The sequence below is a fragment of the Crocodylus porosus genome, unplaced genomic scaffold (assembly GCF_001723895.1).
Source record: "Crocodylus porosus isolate Cpor-Errol unplaced genomic scaffold, CroPor_comp1, whole genome shotgun sequence".
Taxonomy (NCBI): Eukaryota; Metazoa; Chordata; order Crocodylia; family Crocodylidae; genus Crocodylus; species Crocodylus porosus.
In genome coordinates, this window is record NW_017728953.1 from 419,009 (window position 1) to 436,184 (window position 17,176).

General features: G+C 40.3%; 1 protein-coding gene across 2 annotated transcripts in view; it reads right to left on the reverse strand.

Moving 5' to 3' along the window:
- Positions 1 to 3,281: 3,281 nt before the first annotated feature.
- The window catches only part of DIP2B (disco interacting protein 2 homolog B), a 101,422-nt gene continuing 87,527 nt past the window's right edge, over positions 3,282 to 17,176 (reverse strand). For both annotated transcript variants that reach the window (XM_019556432.1, XM_019556431.1), the window contains exons 35-38: positions 16,163 to 16,237; positions 15,305 to 15,482; positions 13,282 to 13,405; positions 3,282 to 11,609 (exon numbers count right to left, since the gene is read on the reverse strand). In XM_019556432.1, coding sequence (XP_019411977.1) covers positions 11,357 to 11,609; positions 13,282 to 13,405; positions 15,305 to 15,482; positions 16,163 to 16,237 — 630 coding nt within the window. In that variant the 3' untranslated portion in view covers positions 3,282 to 11,356. The remainder of the gene's footprint in view (positions 11,610 to 13,281; positions 13,406 to 15,304; positions 15,483 to 16,162; positions 16,238 to 17,176) is intronic.

A 17,176-nucleotide genomic window follows, 5' to 3' on the forward strand; every position in this document is an offset into this window, starting at 1 on the left:
TAGAGCGTCGCGCCGGGCGGCCGCCATATTGGCTCCGAGGGCGGGAAAGCGCCGCACTCCCCTGAGGGAGCTGCGGGTGCGGCTTCGTTTTAGCCTCCTCGCCTCTCTGAGGCAGCTCGTGTGCGAGTCCTGCCGTGAGGGGAAGGCCCCGACCCACACGTAGCCCCTGGCTGCCTTGCTAGGTCAGGCTGAGGAAAGAGCATCCAGACGTTCAGAAACAGCTCAAAGCAGGGGCTTGTCCACCAGCACGAGGCGGGTGGATAGGGACACCCAGGCATTCATCCAAAGGCCCAGCTGGGCACAGACCGGCGAGGCATTAGGGTATAACAATGGGAAAGCGGTGTCTAGGAACGCATGGGACTGAGAAAATCCTCAAATCAAAACGGTTTGGCTTTCCAAGCAGAAGGACAGGTTTCTCTTTTTCAAGCAGACCGTTGACCCGCGTTCCTGCCTCTCGAGGGCAGACGAAAAGGAGCCGGTTCCTGGCCAAAGTGGAGCAGTGTTGTTGTGAAAAATGAAACTGCTGCCCAAGTCTGCAAGGGAGTCCCCGTTCGCTTCAGAGGTAGGTACAGAAACTTTTCCATGTACGTTTCCCCATCAGCATTGGCAGTCCTACAGAGCTGAGGATGATTGCTTTAGCAGTGGGTCTGAAGAGAGCCAACAAGGCCAATCCAGGATCAACAGGCTGTGTTGCACCTTGGGGGATGGTGGCTATCATAAGGGACAGTCTAGTTGTCCTCTATTGCTATGAAACCGGATGCCTTTATGTCCTTTCCAAGAGAAAAAGAGAGATCTCTTGGAAAAAAAAGTCAATATCTCTTGAAGAGAAAAATAGAGGACATAAAGGCATTGGGTTTCGTATCAGTAGAAAACAAAGTAGCAGAAAATTGGAATGTCCTCTATGATGGCCAACCTACCTCGGGGGCATGTTTCTGTGCACGGGGGTGGATCTGATTTCATAGATATTAGGGTCAGAAGGGACCTCAGTAGATCATCAAGTCCAACCCCCTGCCCTGGGCAGGAAAGTGTGCTGGGGTCAGATGACAGCAGCCAGGTGCTTGTCCCATCTCTTCCTCAAGACCTCCAAGAGCACCGCCTCCCTTGGAAGGCCATGTTTCTGCTGCTCATGCTTTTCTCTCTCCTGCTGTCATTGTAAGGTTTCAAAGTACTTTTCATGTCTCTATATCACATTTGTCTATGTTGTTACATGTGCTTGTGCACATTTACTGTACTTTATGAGGTCTTTCATTACACATGTGCCTTCAAGCAGTCTGAGGCTCTGTGCTACAGTCACAGGTGGTTGAACCAATGGTCTAGCCCTGCTTCTTTATTAGCGCCTTGGAACATCTGACTCAGATACGGAGGCCGTTGAGACATCACCACCTTTGCCATGGTTCGTGAGCCCCTGGTGGTAAGGACTCTGCTGCTGGAACATCCATTTTTCTGCTGTCAGGTATTTTCTTCAGCATCTTTTTCCACATCTGTAGTCATGTCTCCTTGGGTGTGGCATCAAGACATTGGGTGCTGATAAGGAAGCTCTTGCATGATTTCAAACATTTGCGTGCAGCTTCGAAGCACTGACATCCTTGTAGCAGACTCTTCCTTCATTTGGGGCTATCCTGGGTGATAATCTCCCACAAGTTGATGTCAATGTTACTTTTTTCAAGTTGGCCTTGAGGATGTCCTTGAAGCACTCTGCCCTCCCCTCTAGCATATGCCTCGACTGAGCTGAGAAAATAAAAAACTTGCTTTGGGAGTTTGGAGTCGGACGCCCAGCTACTGTGGCCAGCTTAGCGAAGTTGATGGCAGATGAACACCACAAGCATTGAGGTAATGATCACTTGTGAGAGGATGCTAATGTTGGTGCATCTGTCTTCCCACTGGATTCAAAGGATCTTTCATAGGCAGTGTTGATGGTACTTCTCCAGTGACTTGAAGTGTTTCCAGTACATTGTCCATGTTCAAAATTGGTGACACTAAATAAATTTTGAGCTTGACCATCAGGACCCTCATGGATAATCCTAATAGCGAGTGCCTAGAGCACCACACCGCACTCAAGAACTATATTGATATAACTAATGAGGAAGATGTGGTGAGCAGGAGGTGGGCAACTCAAGATTGACGAGGGAGCTCTACCTTCTTCTAGACGATAAACAGTAAGGAAAGTGCTTACTTCACAGAGGTGGTTTTGCTATTAAGAATTAACTCATAAACCAACTCAACAAGTTCCATATTGGAACTGAGTGCCTCATGACTCTGTCTTAAACACACCACTGCTATCAGCACATCTGTCCCAACTCTTGATGCTGCTGCTGAAACCAAGGAGGAATTCTATGCCAGCCTTCACCAGGTCCTTTCTGACATTCTGGAGGAGACAGACTTATTCTGCTGAGCAATTTCAATTCCAGAGTTGGAAAGGATTACTATTCAAACAGAAGAGAGTCTAGAGTAGGGGTAGGCAACCCTCGGCATGCGTACCAAAGCATGGTACACAGGCATTTTGCTTGGTGTGTGTGTCTTGGGGTGGATGACAGGGAAGGGGCTAGGACTGCACTGCCACAACAAGGATCAGGCCCCTCCCAGCTCCCCCACTGCTACTTGCCCCTAGCATGCCAACTTCTTACAAGTTGAGGTTGCAGGTTTTTGGCACTGTCCAAAAACATTCCTGACACTGGGTCTAGAGAGAGAACAAAAACTATAGCCATTGCTTTTGATTAGTGCTTAAAATTTCCCCCCAAGTCCAGACATACTATTTTATTTGCAGTATGGCACAACTGTTTATTTACATTAACATACAAATGATTTTTGTATACATTTTCTTTTTTGAAGGGATTATACAGTTCTAACAGTCATGTTTCACAAATGGATAATTGCAATTGGTTAGTGATACCTGTAAAACTCTCTCACAATACAATAATACCTTAATGTTACCATGTGGTTAGTCTCTATGGTCTCTGTAATTGTGCATTTTGATACATTCAAAATTGCACTTTCCCCAAAAGGTAACATTCTACTAGTTTAAAGCTGCAATACTGTTCCTTTTCTTCTGTGTTTACATAAAGATCAGTTAATGCACTGTAGACAGTGCAAACAAATTGCACAAGAGAACGAAAAGCCTCAGCAACTGGCCTGACAGGTTGCGGGGAGAGAAACTTCCAGTTGAGAGAACTTATTTAAACAAACAGGTAAGAATTAAAATAGACCTTGTATTTTGAGAGCCTCTCTGAACAACTCAATTTCATTACATTTCACACTCAAGAAATCGCTTGTCAAAACAAGAATAAAAGCACTTAATTTTATTTTGCAACTGAAATATGAAAAATGGAATCAGTGTACAAAACAGATGTGAATAAAGCAAACATTGAATACTGTCACAAAACATATATGTAATATATAGCAGTGGTTAACTCAATATCAGCACAGCTTAATTAGAGTAACATACCAAAGCAAAAATATCCTATGTCCATTAGACTGGTATATTTGCATGTCTGTAATAAAACATGTAATTGTAAGCAATTCTGGCTACTTTTTTTTTTTTTTTTTTTTACATTAGCATTATTTCAGTATGGTTTAAAATAAAGAGTTACACCACCAAAAATGGACAAAGTTTAATGTTAGCCTCACCGCATAACTGCAGCTTACATTAAGAGCAAAGATCAAACGTGTAAATGTTGCAATATCTTTTGGCTAGAATTCTTGATAATCTCAGAATGAAACGCAAGTATAGATTACCATTTTTATCTACACAAATATTTCAAAAGTGAATGAGAACTACAAGTAAAAGCTATACAGTACTTAACAGGTAACATTCCCTTTCTCTTCACAGTGATCCTTTCACAGCTACATTTTCAGAGTTTAGCCATCTACTGTAATAGAAGCAGGATAAGCATGATCCAACTAGTCACTGAAGTCAATGGAAATCTTTCCAGTGACTTCAGTGAGTGTCAGTCAGGCTCTTAAAGGAGATTTAGTTACATTGCATAGAGGGTAAATGACTTGTACTTTGTACATACATAAACCACACAGTATACAGCTTCCAGCTATGCGCAAATCAAAAAAATTCCAGCGATAACAGGGTAGCCATGATAGCAAAGGTCTCATACTGATGTCATCAGAACCTTTAAGAGCATTATCTTTCCACTTTTGTATTTTATATTTATATTAGTTTGATATTTAATCAATTCCTGTGAAAATGTTTGAATATATTTAAACTTTCCACTTTTAGTTTTTTGTAGTTTTTTAAAACACTTGCTTTAACAAGATATACCGAAATGCTCACATTTTCATTGATTAGTTTTGAAACTCGGACAATGTCTAATCAGTTTCACCTACTCAATTTGAGTAACTTTATTTTCCTATACTAACATTACGTGGTATTGTATTAGTAGAGAGGCTGGTTTGTTTTCTAAATAATGCTCCAGTAAAATTTTAATACAATGGAAATATTTTACTGGGAATAATTTTCTTCCTTTCAAAAAGTCTTTAAGTTTTGGCTTACACTTGACATGACAGTAATGATTTCCATTAAAATCTTGTATGAAAATATTCCTTGTGTTCATTTTATATATAAAATTAATTGTAAAAGTTTCTTTTGTTTTAAGAAGAAAACATTAGGGTTTTGAAATATCTAGTCTCTTGAGGTAATTATAAATCAGCTTGTTGCTGTGTGGTTGCTGCAGAGGTTGGATTGCAGCTTTAAAGTGACCAAACCAGCAGAAACCTAAGGTTTGGCCATTGTGCTACAGTCCTGTTGTGAAAAAAACATAAATAAGTTTGAAGATTTCCCTCGTATTCCCTGGAGCATGTAGGTACAGGTACAGCTGCAAAACCAAATTTTTGAAGACATGCTAGGAATGAAGTCCCTCCAGCCAGAAAATTAGCTGGTGAGGAAGGCTGTCAGAAATTGGAAAAAAAACTCTTGACACACATTTTCAGGTTCGCAGTAGTGGTTTGGTTCACTGAAACGTCTCTCGGCACTTTGCTATTTTGCTCATTTCAGTATACTTAGCAGGAGGCAGACTCCAGAGTTTATAGTGCTTTATAGTGCTGGTCATGGGCAAGGTTCATAACACTTCTACTCTTCGACCAGCTCTATAACACTATAAAGATTAGCATCTCTTAGTTGTGAAATAAAACAAGTATTGTGTATGGTATTCGCTTTGTCCTAGAAAACCATAGCTGCTAGTGATCTCTAAAACACAATTATCTTGCACTTTTGCAACCCTTGAAATATTCCCCATTTTAAGATTAAATTTATAAATACGGTATAACATTTCATACACAGTTTTAATTTGGTTTTAAATTAAGTTTTAATTTCTTGAAACAAGCCCTAAACTACTACCGTAATCTTTTAGGCAATAGATTTGCAGATATGCACCCTCTACTATCTCTACAAAAAACAACAATGAACATGGAACGATGTTTATACCATTTATATATATATTTTTAAGAACAATAAATTAGTTATGCAAACACTGGGCTTTTATACACATGCTCCAGGAGGGGGGGAGGGGGTCACTTTAATTAAAGCAGCTCTGAGAGTTGCAAATACCAACAGTTAAAGTGTATTAAATAACCCAAGCGCACTTCTTGAAAACTGTAATTTAAAAGTTAGACAGGAATGAAGGCAACAATTACAAATGAAATAAAAAAGTTAACTGGAGACCCACATGACTCAGGACTCTGGTAAATTAATTTTGTTGCCATCTATATTTACATAGCTATACTCCCCCCATCTACCACCAAAACTGAGTAAATCTTTGTGAACCCAAAAGTAGAAGAAAGTTACAAAAATATCATAAATTGTTTACTGCTTTTAGGTTGTATGTTAAACTAAGCTAAAAATGTAGGAAATGCTTCCTAGATAGGGTATTTCTTCACACAGAAACAAGGAACCAGGGTAAGACTGCTGTTTAGAATTTATGGAAAATCATGTGTGTGGTATGTGGGCACGCACGCATGCACAATGGGCTAGGTAGAGTTGGGTTTATAAAAATATATTAATTATATTCTTACTGTTCCAAAGTATTTCTTAAGTCTACAGACATTTGAAGATGACATCTTTCAACACAATTGCCATTGTTAAACCCTGACAGCAGAATTATTTAGTGTTGAACCTCAGATAAGGCCAAGCTTCCTACCTCATCATTTTACTGGAAAGCTGTATATAATTGCTTTTCCATAGTCATAGGCCAGCAAACTCAAATCCTGGCTAAAATTACAAAAGCTGGCTGGAGGCTTGTGTCATTCCTCATCTAAATCTTAAGATTAAGGCCACAAACAACATAACATTCTTTCAAACTTTATTGCTATGTTTGTCTTGTATGTGAATCAATGAATTCCCCCTTTAGTGACATAAAGAAGTGAAGGTAATTGGCACAAAAATGTGGCTTGTGAATAAACAGGGTCACCAAAGTCAAGGAAGAAGGGTCTGTAATGTCCAATGATGTCAGTTATACTTACTGAGAAAACAAATTCACTTAACAGTTAATAGAACCATCTAAGTCAAACCTCTATGTGGCTTAACTGACATTTAGGGGAAAATACAAAGTTGCTGCCTTAAAAAAAATTTAAAAGTCCAAATTTCCTAACATTCAACAAAGCACAGAAGAGATGCTAAAAACACATGATCCTCAGGCTGCATATAATGAGAGCACCTTTCAAGTGCATAATCGTAACAAAGTTCACTTACATGATGCATCTTTGTCAATCAGAATGCTTGGCAGCTCAAGCTTTGACAAATGTATTTACAAAGTGCAGCGAAACTGAATATTCAGTGTTTGAACAGGCTGTGTGAATGGCTGATGCACCACACAGGTAGGATAAAGGAGCTTGGAACACAGCTCTTCTGTTCTGGTGAAGTATGTTCCACAGGCACACATTTCTAGATAAACTAGGATGCAAAACTGTAAATGTTAAGAAGGGGGTGAAAGACCCTCTGTTTCAAAATGCACATCTTATAAACATAAAAGTTTTGCAGCAGGAGGAAGTATCCTTATTAAGTCACTGGGATCCCGCAGTCTGCTGAATATTCTCAATTCAGTTATTTCAGTAGGATTGTGCAGCAGTCAGCAATGGCCCAACTCTTTAACCATTAACACTGATCACTTCAGAAAATTCCATACAAAAGGTTTCATGGTCACTCTTAATGTAAACAAGAATGGTCTAAAATAGATTCTAATAAATTCCAGTTGTTTCTTTAACCAGTTTAGCAGAAACCTATCTTACATGGAATTCTAGTTTAAAAAGTATTGTTCTAAGCAGAAGCCAAGTAATGAGAACCTATTTTCAACACCTTAAAAACAGATCATGCATTTGAAAATCAATAGATCATATCTGGACTGTACATCCACTTTAGTGGATCTCGGTTATAACTTGACCTGCAATGATATACAGGTCCAGTTCTTTAGGTCTTAAAGCACCTGCATTTCGATCAGTGGAAGGAGCTCAGCTGCTCAAAGATTCAGGCTTTGCAAACATATGTCTGTGTATGCAAATGTTCAAGAATACTTTCAAAGCTCCCCAGTTCACCGAATGAGTAACAAGTGTTACATCCTGACAAAATTCTCTTAAGGGAGCTTCAGGGAGAGAGCATATGAAGGACTAAGCAAGCAATCAGGCATCAATATTTATTAACACAAGACAAAGGAAACACAATCAATGCGTTAATGGAACACTGTCCAGCCAGATGTTAAATTTAAAAATGTATATCTAATCTAATTTCAAATAAATAAAAAACTTTATACATAATTACATAATGCTGTAGTCTGAATTTGACAATGGTAAATAGATTGACAATGAAAAAAAAGATATTTAGGGCTAAAATTCTAATCCTGTTTTTACAACCTTATCTCCAGGACAGTTAGGATGACCCATCTTTATTACAGTTATCTAAACCAGAAATGCAATGCAAGCATTAGCAGAATACAGAATTTAGAGTATAGTAATTTTATGCCACAAACTTTGCTAGGGGAGTAGTTGTCCATTTTGGGTAAAAACTTCTTGTTCAAGCTATAAAAAAAAGTAACTGACTCTCAGAATTCACTGCAGCTCTTAACTCAGATTCATGGCATGGACTACAACAGGAAATTAAGTGGCTTTTGCCATTAGATGAGCTTTAAAAAAAGTGACACCAGAGTAGACCTAAACATACATTTAAACACATCTGCTCTCTTTGGACTCATTTCTTGATCCAGTGTTGATAGCTATTCCTGTTCAGAACTCTAATTTTCCTAATGCCTTTGGTGGCTCAGCCAGGTTTCTGAAGCTTGAGGGTGTGTTTGTATAGACCAATGCTATGCCAGGCAAACATGCATTAAATGTTCATTCACATAGGAAAGAATTCCCTATCATAGCAAGGAAATGCTTTAGGGTGAATTGTTTCTCTCTTTTAATGCTCTCCAAAAATTAACCAAATAAATCATTAATCAGTTTGGAAGGGCATCACTTTATTCCCAACCTCAAGGAGGCCATTAGTGAATATTTCTGAGCACTTAGTGCTGTACAGCTAGTTACCTCACAGGGATGTTGTAAGGATTAGATAATATTCTCACCTACAGATGAGGAAATGAAGGCAGTGAAATTATTTGACAAAGGCCACACAGCAAGTCAGTGGCAGAGGTACAGTTAGAACGCAGGACTTCCTCTTGGAAACACTGCTTTATGCTGAACATGGTCAGAAGCATCCAACATTATCAAAGGTGACCATCTTCTATACGCTACTTAATTGCAAACACAATTAGAGCATTATGGGCAATGGTGGGGGCAAAGACCGTAACTGACAATTCTAATACATGAGTTCCTAGTTACAGTAATCTATTGAGCCAGGATACAATCACATGCTAAACTCAGAAGACTTAATTACAAAAAAAGGAGAGAGCAAGAGCAAAAAAACCAACAAAACAGCAAAATCATGGAATTTTTCAGTACTCAAAAGAGAACTTCAGGCTGAAAAAATTCCAAAATGTGGTAGAGTCCACCTTCAATAGTTTAAGATTTCAACCTGTCAAAACAAGTTATTAAAAAAGTTACAGGACTAGGATATTAAGAAGTTAAACAGCTTCTCAGCATTGTTTCTTAAATGTAGATCAACTACACGAGGCTGCATTGCAAATCACGCTTGCTATGCAAGAGAAAGTGGTGTGTGAAGAAGAGATTTTCTGTCAAATGGAGCTGTAGTACTTGAGCAAGTTTGATAGCTGTTATGTAAAGAAGCTGCACTAGCATTAATTCTGTATCATCAGCAGACAGAAGTGTCAATTTCTTCACTTTTCCAGGAAGTTAGTTAAAATCAGATTTATATGGAGGCTTCACACACTTCTAACATCTATACAGCAGCATGACATTGTGGAAATACCAATGTTTTAATATATCTATGAAGGTCTCCTTTTAAATGTCTAGACTTTGAAATATTAACTCTTCAGAAATGTAAATTTGTAGTTCCGGTGTTTGCAAAGAACTCTCCTTTCTCCCTGATGAAAGACTTGCCTTAGTATTTGAAGATCTACGATGATACAAAAAACTTAATCCTAAATTTTTAAACATATATTTGGAGTTTTCTATCTTAATTTTAGTACTTCAGACCTCCAGTAGACTGTTAGACTGTATCAGTTTTTCAACTACAAAACTGGAATTTGTTTACAGATGGCTGTCAAAGCTGCACTTAATAAATCTACTACATAGTTAAGGATTTATCCATGTTTACATGATAAACCTTTAAAAGTTGTCTGAAAACACTGTGTACTTATTAAAATGGAGGTAAATAATACTATTAAAATATCCTTATTAAATATTTACATAACAGACCACAACTGGTCCAAAAGAGCAATTACAGTATCTGGTATCTCATGTACTTCCAAACTCTTTCGTCCCTTCATAAATGGAAGGGGGGAGCAAAACAACAGGGACTTTAAATATATTCAAAGGCTGTTAAAGATTAGACAAAAGAAACAACTCTGAATTGAAGCTGACCCTTGTCATCTCCTTAGTCCCATGCACCAAGGACTGCAAAGAGTTTGTGAACAGCCAACATTCCTATATGCTTCAAGGCTTCTGCTTTTCAGTGTTTGCATATGCCGGAAATTGACCAACTATTTTGGATGCTGTAATGACTTTACTATAGATATTTCACCATATATTCACTGCAACTGCTTTCTCTGCCCTCTGTTGTTCCTCTTACTTTAAATAAAAAAACAACCAACCAAAATCACAAAAAACTCCACTCTGCTGATTTTAGTTGATATCCAGACCAGAAACAAATTCATTTTGGTGAATGCCTTAAGAAATGGTATTTCCTGGTATTTCCAGTTTAAACAAAGTCTTCTGTACAAATCGCATTTGCTGCTATACCTGCATGCACACAATGGAATAGATTCAAGATAGGTTCACTCCCAATTCACCTGTGTGTCAATTTGTGTCATAATCTTAGATTTTTGTTGTGCTTTTAACACAAAACTCAAATGGCTAGAAGCACCAGCTTCTGTTAAGCACTGTGGAGTTTCACTGTAATGGTTTTTACAATTTAAATGCTTCAGCCTCTTTTAGAAAGATGAGCCTTAAAATCATAGTTTTCTATATGCAGTGACACATTCTGGCCAGAAATAAGAAACAGACTACATACTGAATTAAGAAAACTTGCATAAGATCTGCATATCTCATATTAGTTGCCTGACCAAACATAATTAGAGTAAGGACTTAAAAAAAAGTACAGTCCTTAAATGCCTCTACTTCAAATGCCATCGTTACCCAAGCTGATTTTAAGTGAATTGTGTATATTCATATTTACATATTTAAAATATATGTAAAATTATTTTAAATTCAAGAAATATCTATATGAATAAGTAATTCTTAGATTCAGTGAGTCATTGATTTGGTCATGGCACAATTTTAAATAAGCAGTGTGATCCCATGGAATGAACACCTACAGTACATTGCAAAGTATGTTATATACTGGGGAACTGCAGGATTCTGATGACCCATTTCTTAATAGTTTATGATCTAACTAAATAAACCTCCCCTTATATAATCCTAAAACAGTATTAGATAAAAATACAAATATATACAACAAATGAAAAAAGTAACACTACTGTAAAGGCCTTAGGAATTTTGTAGCTCACGCCTGTCAACTTTGCATTGTCTGTAAAGCTAATAATGTTCAGTAAACTGTTACAAACATTTTCCATTGGCTACCATATTTCCTCTTGTTGATGCATTCATAATCCCACAGGATGAGATGAAGGAAATAGGGTAGTAAATTCAATCAAGTATTAGTACTTTTGCACCAGCTTCATTTCTATAGAGACCACTGGCCATTCTGGTGGCCCTGTGAAGTTTGTGAACATCTCCCTCTACCCCCAGGCTACATGTTGTAAGCCACATAGATCGGGTCTAACTGATCAGCCAGGAAACTGTCACGGAGATGCATCCGTTGCTTCTCTCCTCTGGAATTGATAGGAATCACTCCTGGATCCACCACCACCACTACTCCCACAATTAGATAATGTTCTTCCAGAACCACATTGGTAACCAGGGGGACTAAATCCAGGGCTTCCTGTTCACAGCCACACAGCTCCACAACTACCACAAGCAAGTTGGTCCATGTGAATACAGCGCTGAAAGTTAACAAAAGAAATATTTAATACATAATTAATTAGTATGAAGCTACAAATCTAACTGCCCTTTTCCAGCATTTGTTATTTGTTTCAGTATTTTCCAGATGCATAAATTCCTTCCATCTATTACACCTTTCACTATTATAAGACCCTCTCACTCCCTTTCCTAGCAGGCGGGTAAAGCACAATGTGTGCATAATATGTTTTGAGTTGTCCGTCTACAGGCAGTATCCTAGCAAGAAAATGGTAGGAGGGAAGGGAGGGAGGGTGTTAAGGAGCTGCATCAAACACATTTTAAAATACAGGTTTCCCTCAATTTATGCTGTACATGTGTTCCCAGAGAAGAGCGCATAAATCTAATTTGCATAAAGCAAACCCACTTTACAATGTAACAAACAGGGATAGGTTGCCATGGTGGTGAGGGAGGGAGTGAGGCTGAGACTAGGGAAGGGGTGAGGGGAGGGAAAAGTCTAGAGTAGCAGTCACCCCAGTCCCGGCTGCAGAGGCCCCAGGGGTGGCTGATGCCAGCTGCCTGCAGCTGCTGGGCTACACCATGCTCCACCTGTCCCCAGTCACCTCTACTCCTGGGCTGCACCATGTCCTGGTGCAGGCAGCTAGTGTTGGCTGCTCCCACGGCCACTGCAGCAAGGGTTGGGGTGAATGCTGTGCCCCACGCTGCCCATGGCTCTGCTTATCCACACTTGCCCCAGCCCACGCCGGAGTGGCCCGAGGAACAGCTAACACCAGCTGCCTGCACCATGGTACGGCACAGTCCAGGAGCTGGGGTGAGACCAGGCATGGGGGGACAGGCGGAGCATGATGCAGCTCAGCAGCCACTCCAAGGGCCATTGCAGCCAGGGCTGGGGTGAGTGGGGCCACAGCCCTTTCACCTCCCCCCACAGACTTACCTGGTGGGGGAGGGGGGTCTATGTTGATTGCATAAGAGCGAATTTACCTCTTATCTACCAAATTATGGATCTAAATATGCGCATTGCATAAGAGCAAATTCGCATATAAAGAACCAGCATAAATTAAGGGAAACCTGTAAAACAGTTCTGATTTCACACAAGAGTCCTAGCCAGTCCTTTCTACAAGTGGGGAGAGCTGTTCTCATCTTCCTCTCTACAAGTTCTAGACGAGTCCATTGTTTGCGCATCTTAAAGTTCGAGAACAGTTTTGTTTTGGGGATTCTGAGCATTATTTTGGATAAGGATTTCCAGATCCTCTTCCAGTTGTTTAGCCATCCATCCCAGGATACAGGAGTCCCTCAAATAAGTGAGAACAAAGCGAAGAGCAGAAACAGTACTGTCAAAAACCAGGGCAAGTCCTAAACACTAGTAACCAGGAAGTCTGACATGCAGGCTAAATGTTTCTTTCACTTATGTGTGTAAGAATAGAGAACTGATCTTTATGCACCAAAACAGAGGATGAAGTTTATATTTTGTCATCTTTTGTTAAGGCTCCTCACAAATGAAGCCTCAGCTGAGTACTACCCCTAGTGTGCAAATGGAAAAACTGAGGCACAGAGTGGTTATGTGACTTGCCAGTGGCCACAAAGTATATCTGGGAACAGAGCTCATCTGACTTATCCTTGTGCTTTTCCTGCTACTTCATGCGATTGCTAAACCCCCAGCTAACTAAGGATACGTGCATTCCTTGTATTCTAGTTTACCATTCAGCAATGCTCCTGTGTGTTCGTGAAACTGAGGTCTCTATATCAATTGGATGATAACGCAGTCCTCTCAGCTCCAAAGTTTCATCCAGAGCTCCTACAACATACAGTGCATCATGGCGCTCTGAGGGAAAAAACAAAAAATTAGACACAAGCATACTTTAGAGGAACACAGAAAATAAGTAGACATAGTCAAACATACACAGACACCTGGGTTATGAATGTTTACACCACAGTCCCTCCTGGACATTTATTTAAATCCTGGGCACTAATGGCAATATCTTCTCTAGGGGACAGAGCACTGGACAATGGATATTACAGGCTATCCCCAGCAAAGTACCCGACTGCACTACACTTTATACCAATCAGTACCACACCTCATTTGTGTCCGCACAAATATTCGTACTTGCTTTTAGTTGAAATATTTAAACAGGACAGATATTTAGCCACAACAGATCTCAACATCCTCTCAAAACACAGAAAATGCTGTTTTCACTTGTCTTGCTATGATCAAGGTGTTGGTAAGTAACTTTATTCTGGGATACTATATAGAGAGATTTATTACTGTCTTTAGATATGAAAAAGCAACATTTAAGAACATAAGTATTCAATTCTTCACAACAGATTTAAAATTTATAGCACTTTGAACAACTCTAAAGTGCAGCAAAAATTGAGTGGGCAGATGAGAGTGGTGCAGTGCAATGTATCTGTTTGAACTCCTATCAAAAATTACTCTTGATGAAACAGGGATAACCGAAATGTGTTACAGTGACACTTTAGCTGGGAGGCAGCTTTGTTTGTAGGCAACTGATATACTGCAAATGAAAAATGTTTCCAAATGGCAGAATTTGAAATGCTTTATATATTTTTCTGTCCATACCTCATTGCTTTAATATCTATCAACTATAGTCCAAATACCACAAACCTCTAAAACGAACCCAGGTTTCATGTCATATATTCCTACAGGCATGTGTAAAAGTAGTAGCAGCACTGTTACAACCACTGCAAGCATAGCATACTCCTAAACTCATACTGTTTGCTTTACAGTTACAATCAGATTCAAATACAGACAGGAATAACAGGTCTTATATATGAATTTAATAACTGTAGGTGAGGGTCTAATACCAACTTTCAAATGGATAAGATATTAATAAACTGTGGCCTTAGTGTTCCCTATGGGAGCCAATCAGGTTGCAGGATTACAGCAGCTTTGGTAAAGCTCAGGTCTGCATTAGAAACTCCTGTTGGTATAACAGCAGTACTTAAGGCTGTCATTCTATCTGACACAGGGCTTTAATGTACACATGGCTGCATTAGCAATTATATTTTGCCAGCATAATTATTTTATCCACGGCACTTGAGTAAACTGCACCGGCCACAAAACTCTTTGCCAATGTTTGAAGAGTCTTCTTAGAGCCATAGTGGAAAACCCCTTCTGCTACCTGTCTTCCAGACAACATGAATTATTCTAGAGTAAAATTACAAGGATAAAAACAGCCTGAAATAAAGGGCTAGCAAAAAATTCCAAATGTCACATGCAATCAATCACACATTCTTAGCCAGAGCAGTGCCAGGAAACAGCTTGCCTTTCTCTATCCCAGAAACAAGCTGCCTGGAATTACCTGTGGTTTGAAATCGCAGGCTAGGTGCGTTTCATTCCCAGGAGCTGGCGAGTGGAGAGTTTGCTACATGCCTCTACTATGGCCCCTGTTCTCTCACCAGAAGCAGTTAACAGACCTCAGTTCCTCCATTTGGCCAGAGATAAGTCAGAAACAAAACACAGGGGGTAGAGGAATAAAGCACATGTTCATTTGAGGAACTCTTGTTCCAACCCAGGAGGAGACTACAGAGTGCCAGATGGCTATAGCTGGGGCTTGGAAAGCTGGTATTAGAGAAGGAAGAACTGATTACTCCTTTGGAGAATACACCATGGAGACCTGAGGCAGTCGCACACTATCACCAGAAACAACGGCAGATTCTCCATCTTTGCTTAAATGGTAAAAGAGATTTATTTTTGTCAAACCTCCACTGGCAGCTGTGAGCTCCGTCCGGCGAACAAAGCCAAGGTATCCAGTTCGAGCCCAAAGCGTCTGAGCAGCATCACCAAAGCTCAAGCGAGTATTGAAATGATCAGCTGGGAGGGTTTCATTATCGTAGATGGTGTAGTAGCCACTGGCTGTATGTGGACTATTCACCCAAATCTAAAGGAAATAATACAATACTCAGACCTGTGCCCCATGGAAGCAGGGCATTCTTTGAATAAGAAGATTAAAAGCACTGTTTCCCAAGGGAATAATTAAGGGACTGAACTGTAATAAGAAGCTCTCTTTGCAACTAAGATTTCCTTGGTTCAAGATTCCAGAAGTGCCACCCAAGGGCCAAATCTATCTTGCAGAGTCTCAAAATGCCCCTGGCAACTGCCTGTCCCCTGTACCTGCAAGAGTAAGTGGATGAACTGGCTACAAGGCCTTACTACCTCCGAGCCCCAACAGTTCCTATCAGAGCAAGTTTAACTATGATGAAATATACTTAAGTGTAATCAAAGCAATCAGAATAATTACAAACTAGACTGACGGTTTGGAAACCCAGCCTGAGAAAATGGTCCCCAAAGCAAAGTGAGATCTGCTACAGTGAGCCTTTCAGTTCTAAAATGATTTCTCATTCTCTAGGTTTGACATGAAAAGCACCACTCATAAAAATGCTCTGAGCACTTCAACAACTGCACAGCAGCATTAATAATAAAGCCTGAGCAGGTTCATTCTGTTGGCCAGTAGCTTAACAAATTGAGTAACAGAGCAAATAAAGCTACACAGATGGAAATAAAACAGCTCAGCCAGTGAGCAGCAGAGAAACTCCCGATAACAATTAAATCAGCACCTACCTCTCCAAGATGAGAATCTCCAACAGGCCCTTTGGTCTCAGGATTGACTATGACCACTTTGACTCCAGGTAAAATCTAAGGAACAACAAAGGAATGTGGGTATTTCTGCATGGACCAGCTGCATGCAAGTATGCAAAATCCAAAAGCTCCTCATTCACCTCTGACTTATGGCATAGCTTTCACCTACGGAAGTTACACATGCCTCCACGTTCGTGTGTGTGTGTACTTGTCCACGTATCTCCCACCTTGGGAGGAAAAATGTGCAAACATGCATATAGGCTCAGTAGTGCTACGCTGGTTAGCTCTACAGATGAAAGGGACTTGGGGGTCATGGTTGACCACAAGATGAACACGAGCCTTCAGCGTGATGCTGTGGCTAGTAAAGTGAGCAAAACACTGGCTTGCATCCAAAGATGCTTCTTAAGCAAATCCCGGGATGTCATTCTCCCGTTGTAAGGCTGCAGCTGGAGTACTGCGCTCAGTTTGGGGCTCCGCAATTCCAAAAGGATGTGGAGAAGCTTGAGAGGCTGCAGAGGAGAGCCATGCACGTGATCAGAGGGCAGGAAAACAGACCTTGTGATGAAAGGCTGAGAGCAATGGGGCTATTCAGCCTGGAAAAGCACAGGCTTAGGGGTGATGTGGTGGCCACCTATAAGCTTATCAGGGGTGCACATCAGGATCCGGGGGAACGACTATTAAGAAGAAAGAACTTCTTCACTGTCCGAGCCCCCAAGGTTTGGAACAGACTGCCGCCTGAGGCGGTTCAAGCGCTCACTTTGAATGCCTTCAGAACACATTTGGATGCTTATCTTGCTGGGATCCTATGATCCCTGCTGACTTCCTGCTCCTGGGGTGGAGGGCTGGACTCTATGATCGTCTGGGGTCCCTTTCAGCCCAAATGTCTATGAAATTTATATAGCATGTATAAAAACCCTGACATACCAATTCATATATTAGCAAGAATATGTTAATGACACGAGCTGAGATGGACACGGCATTCTGGCACCATCAGTT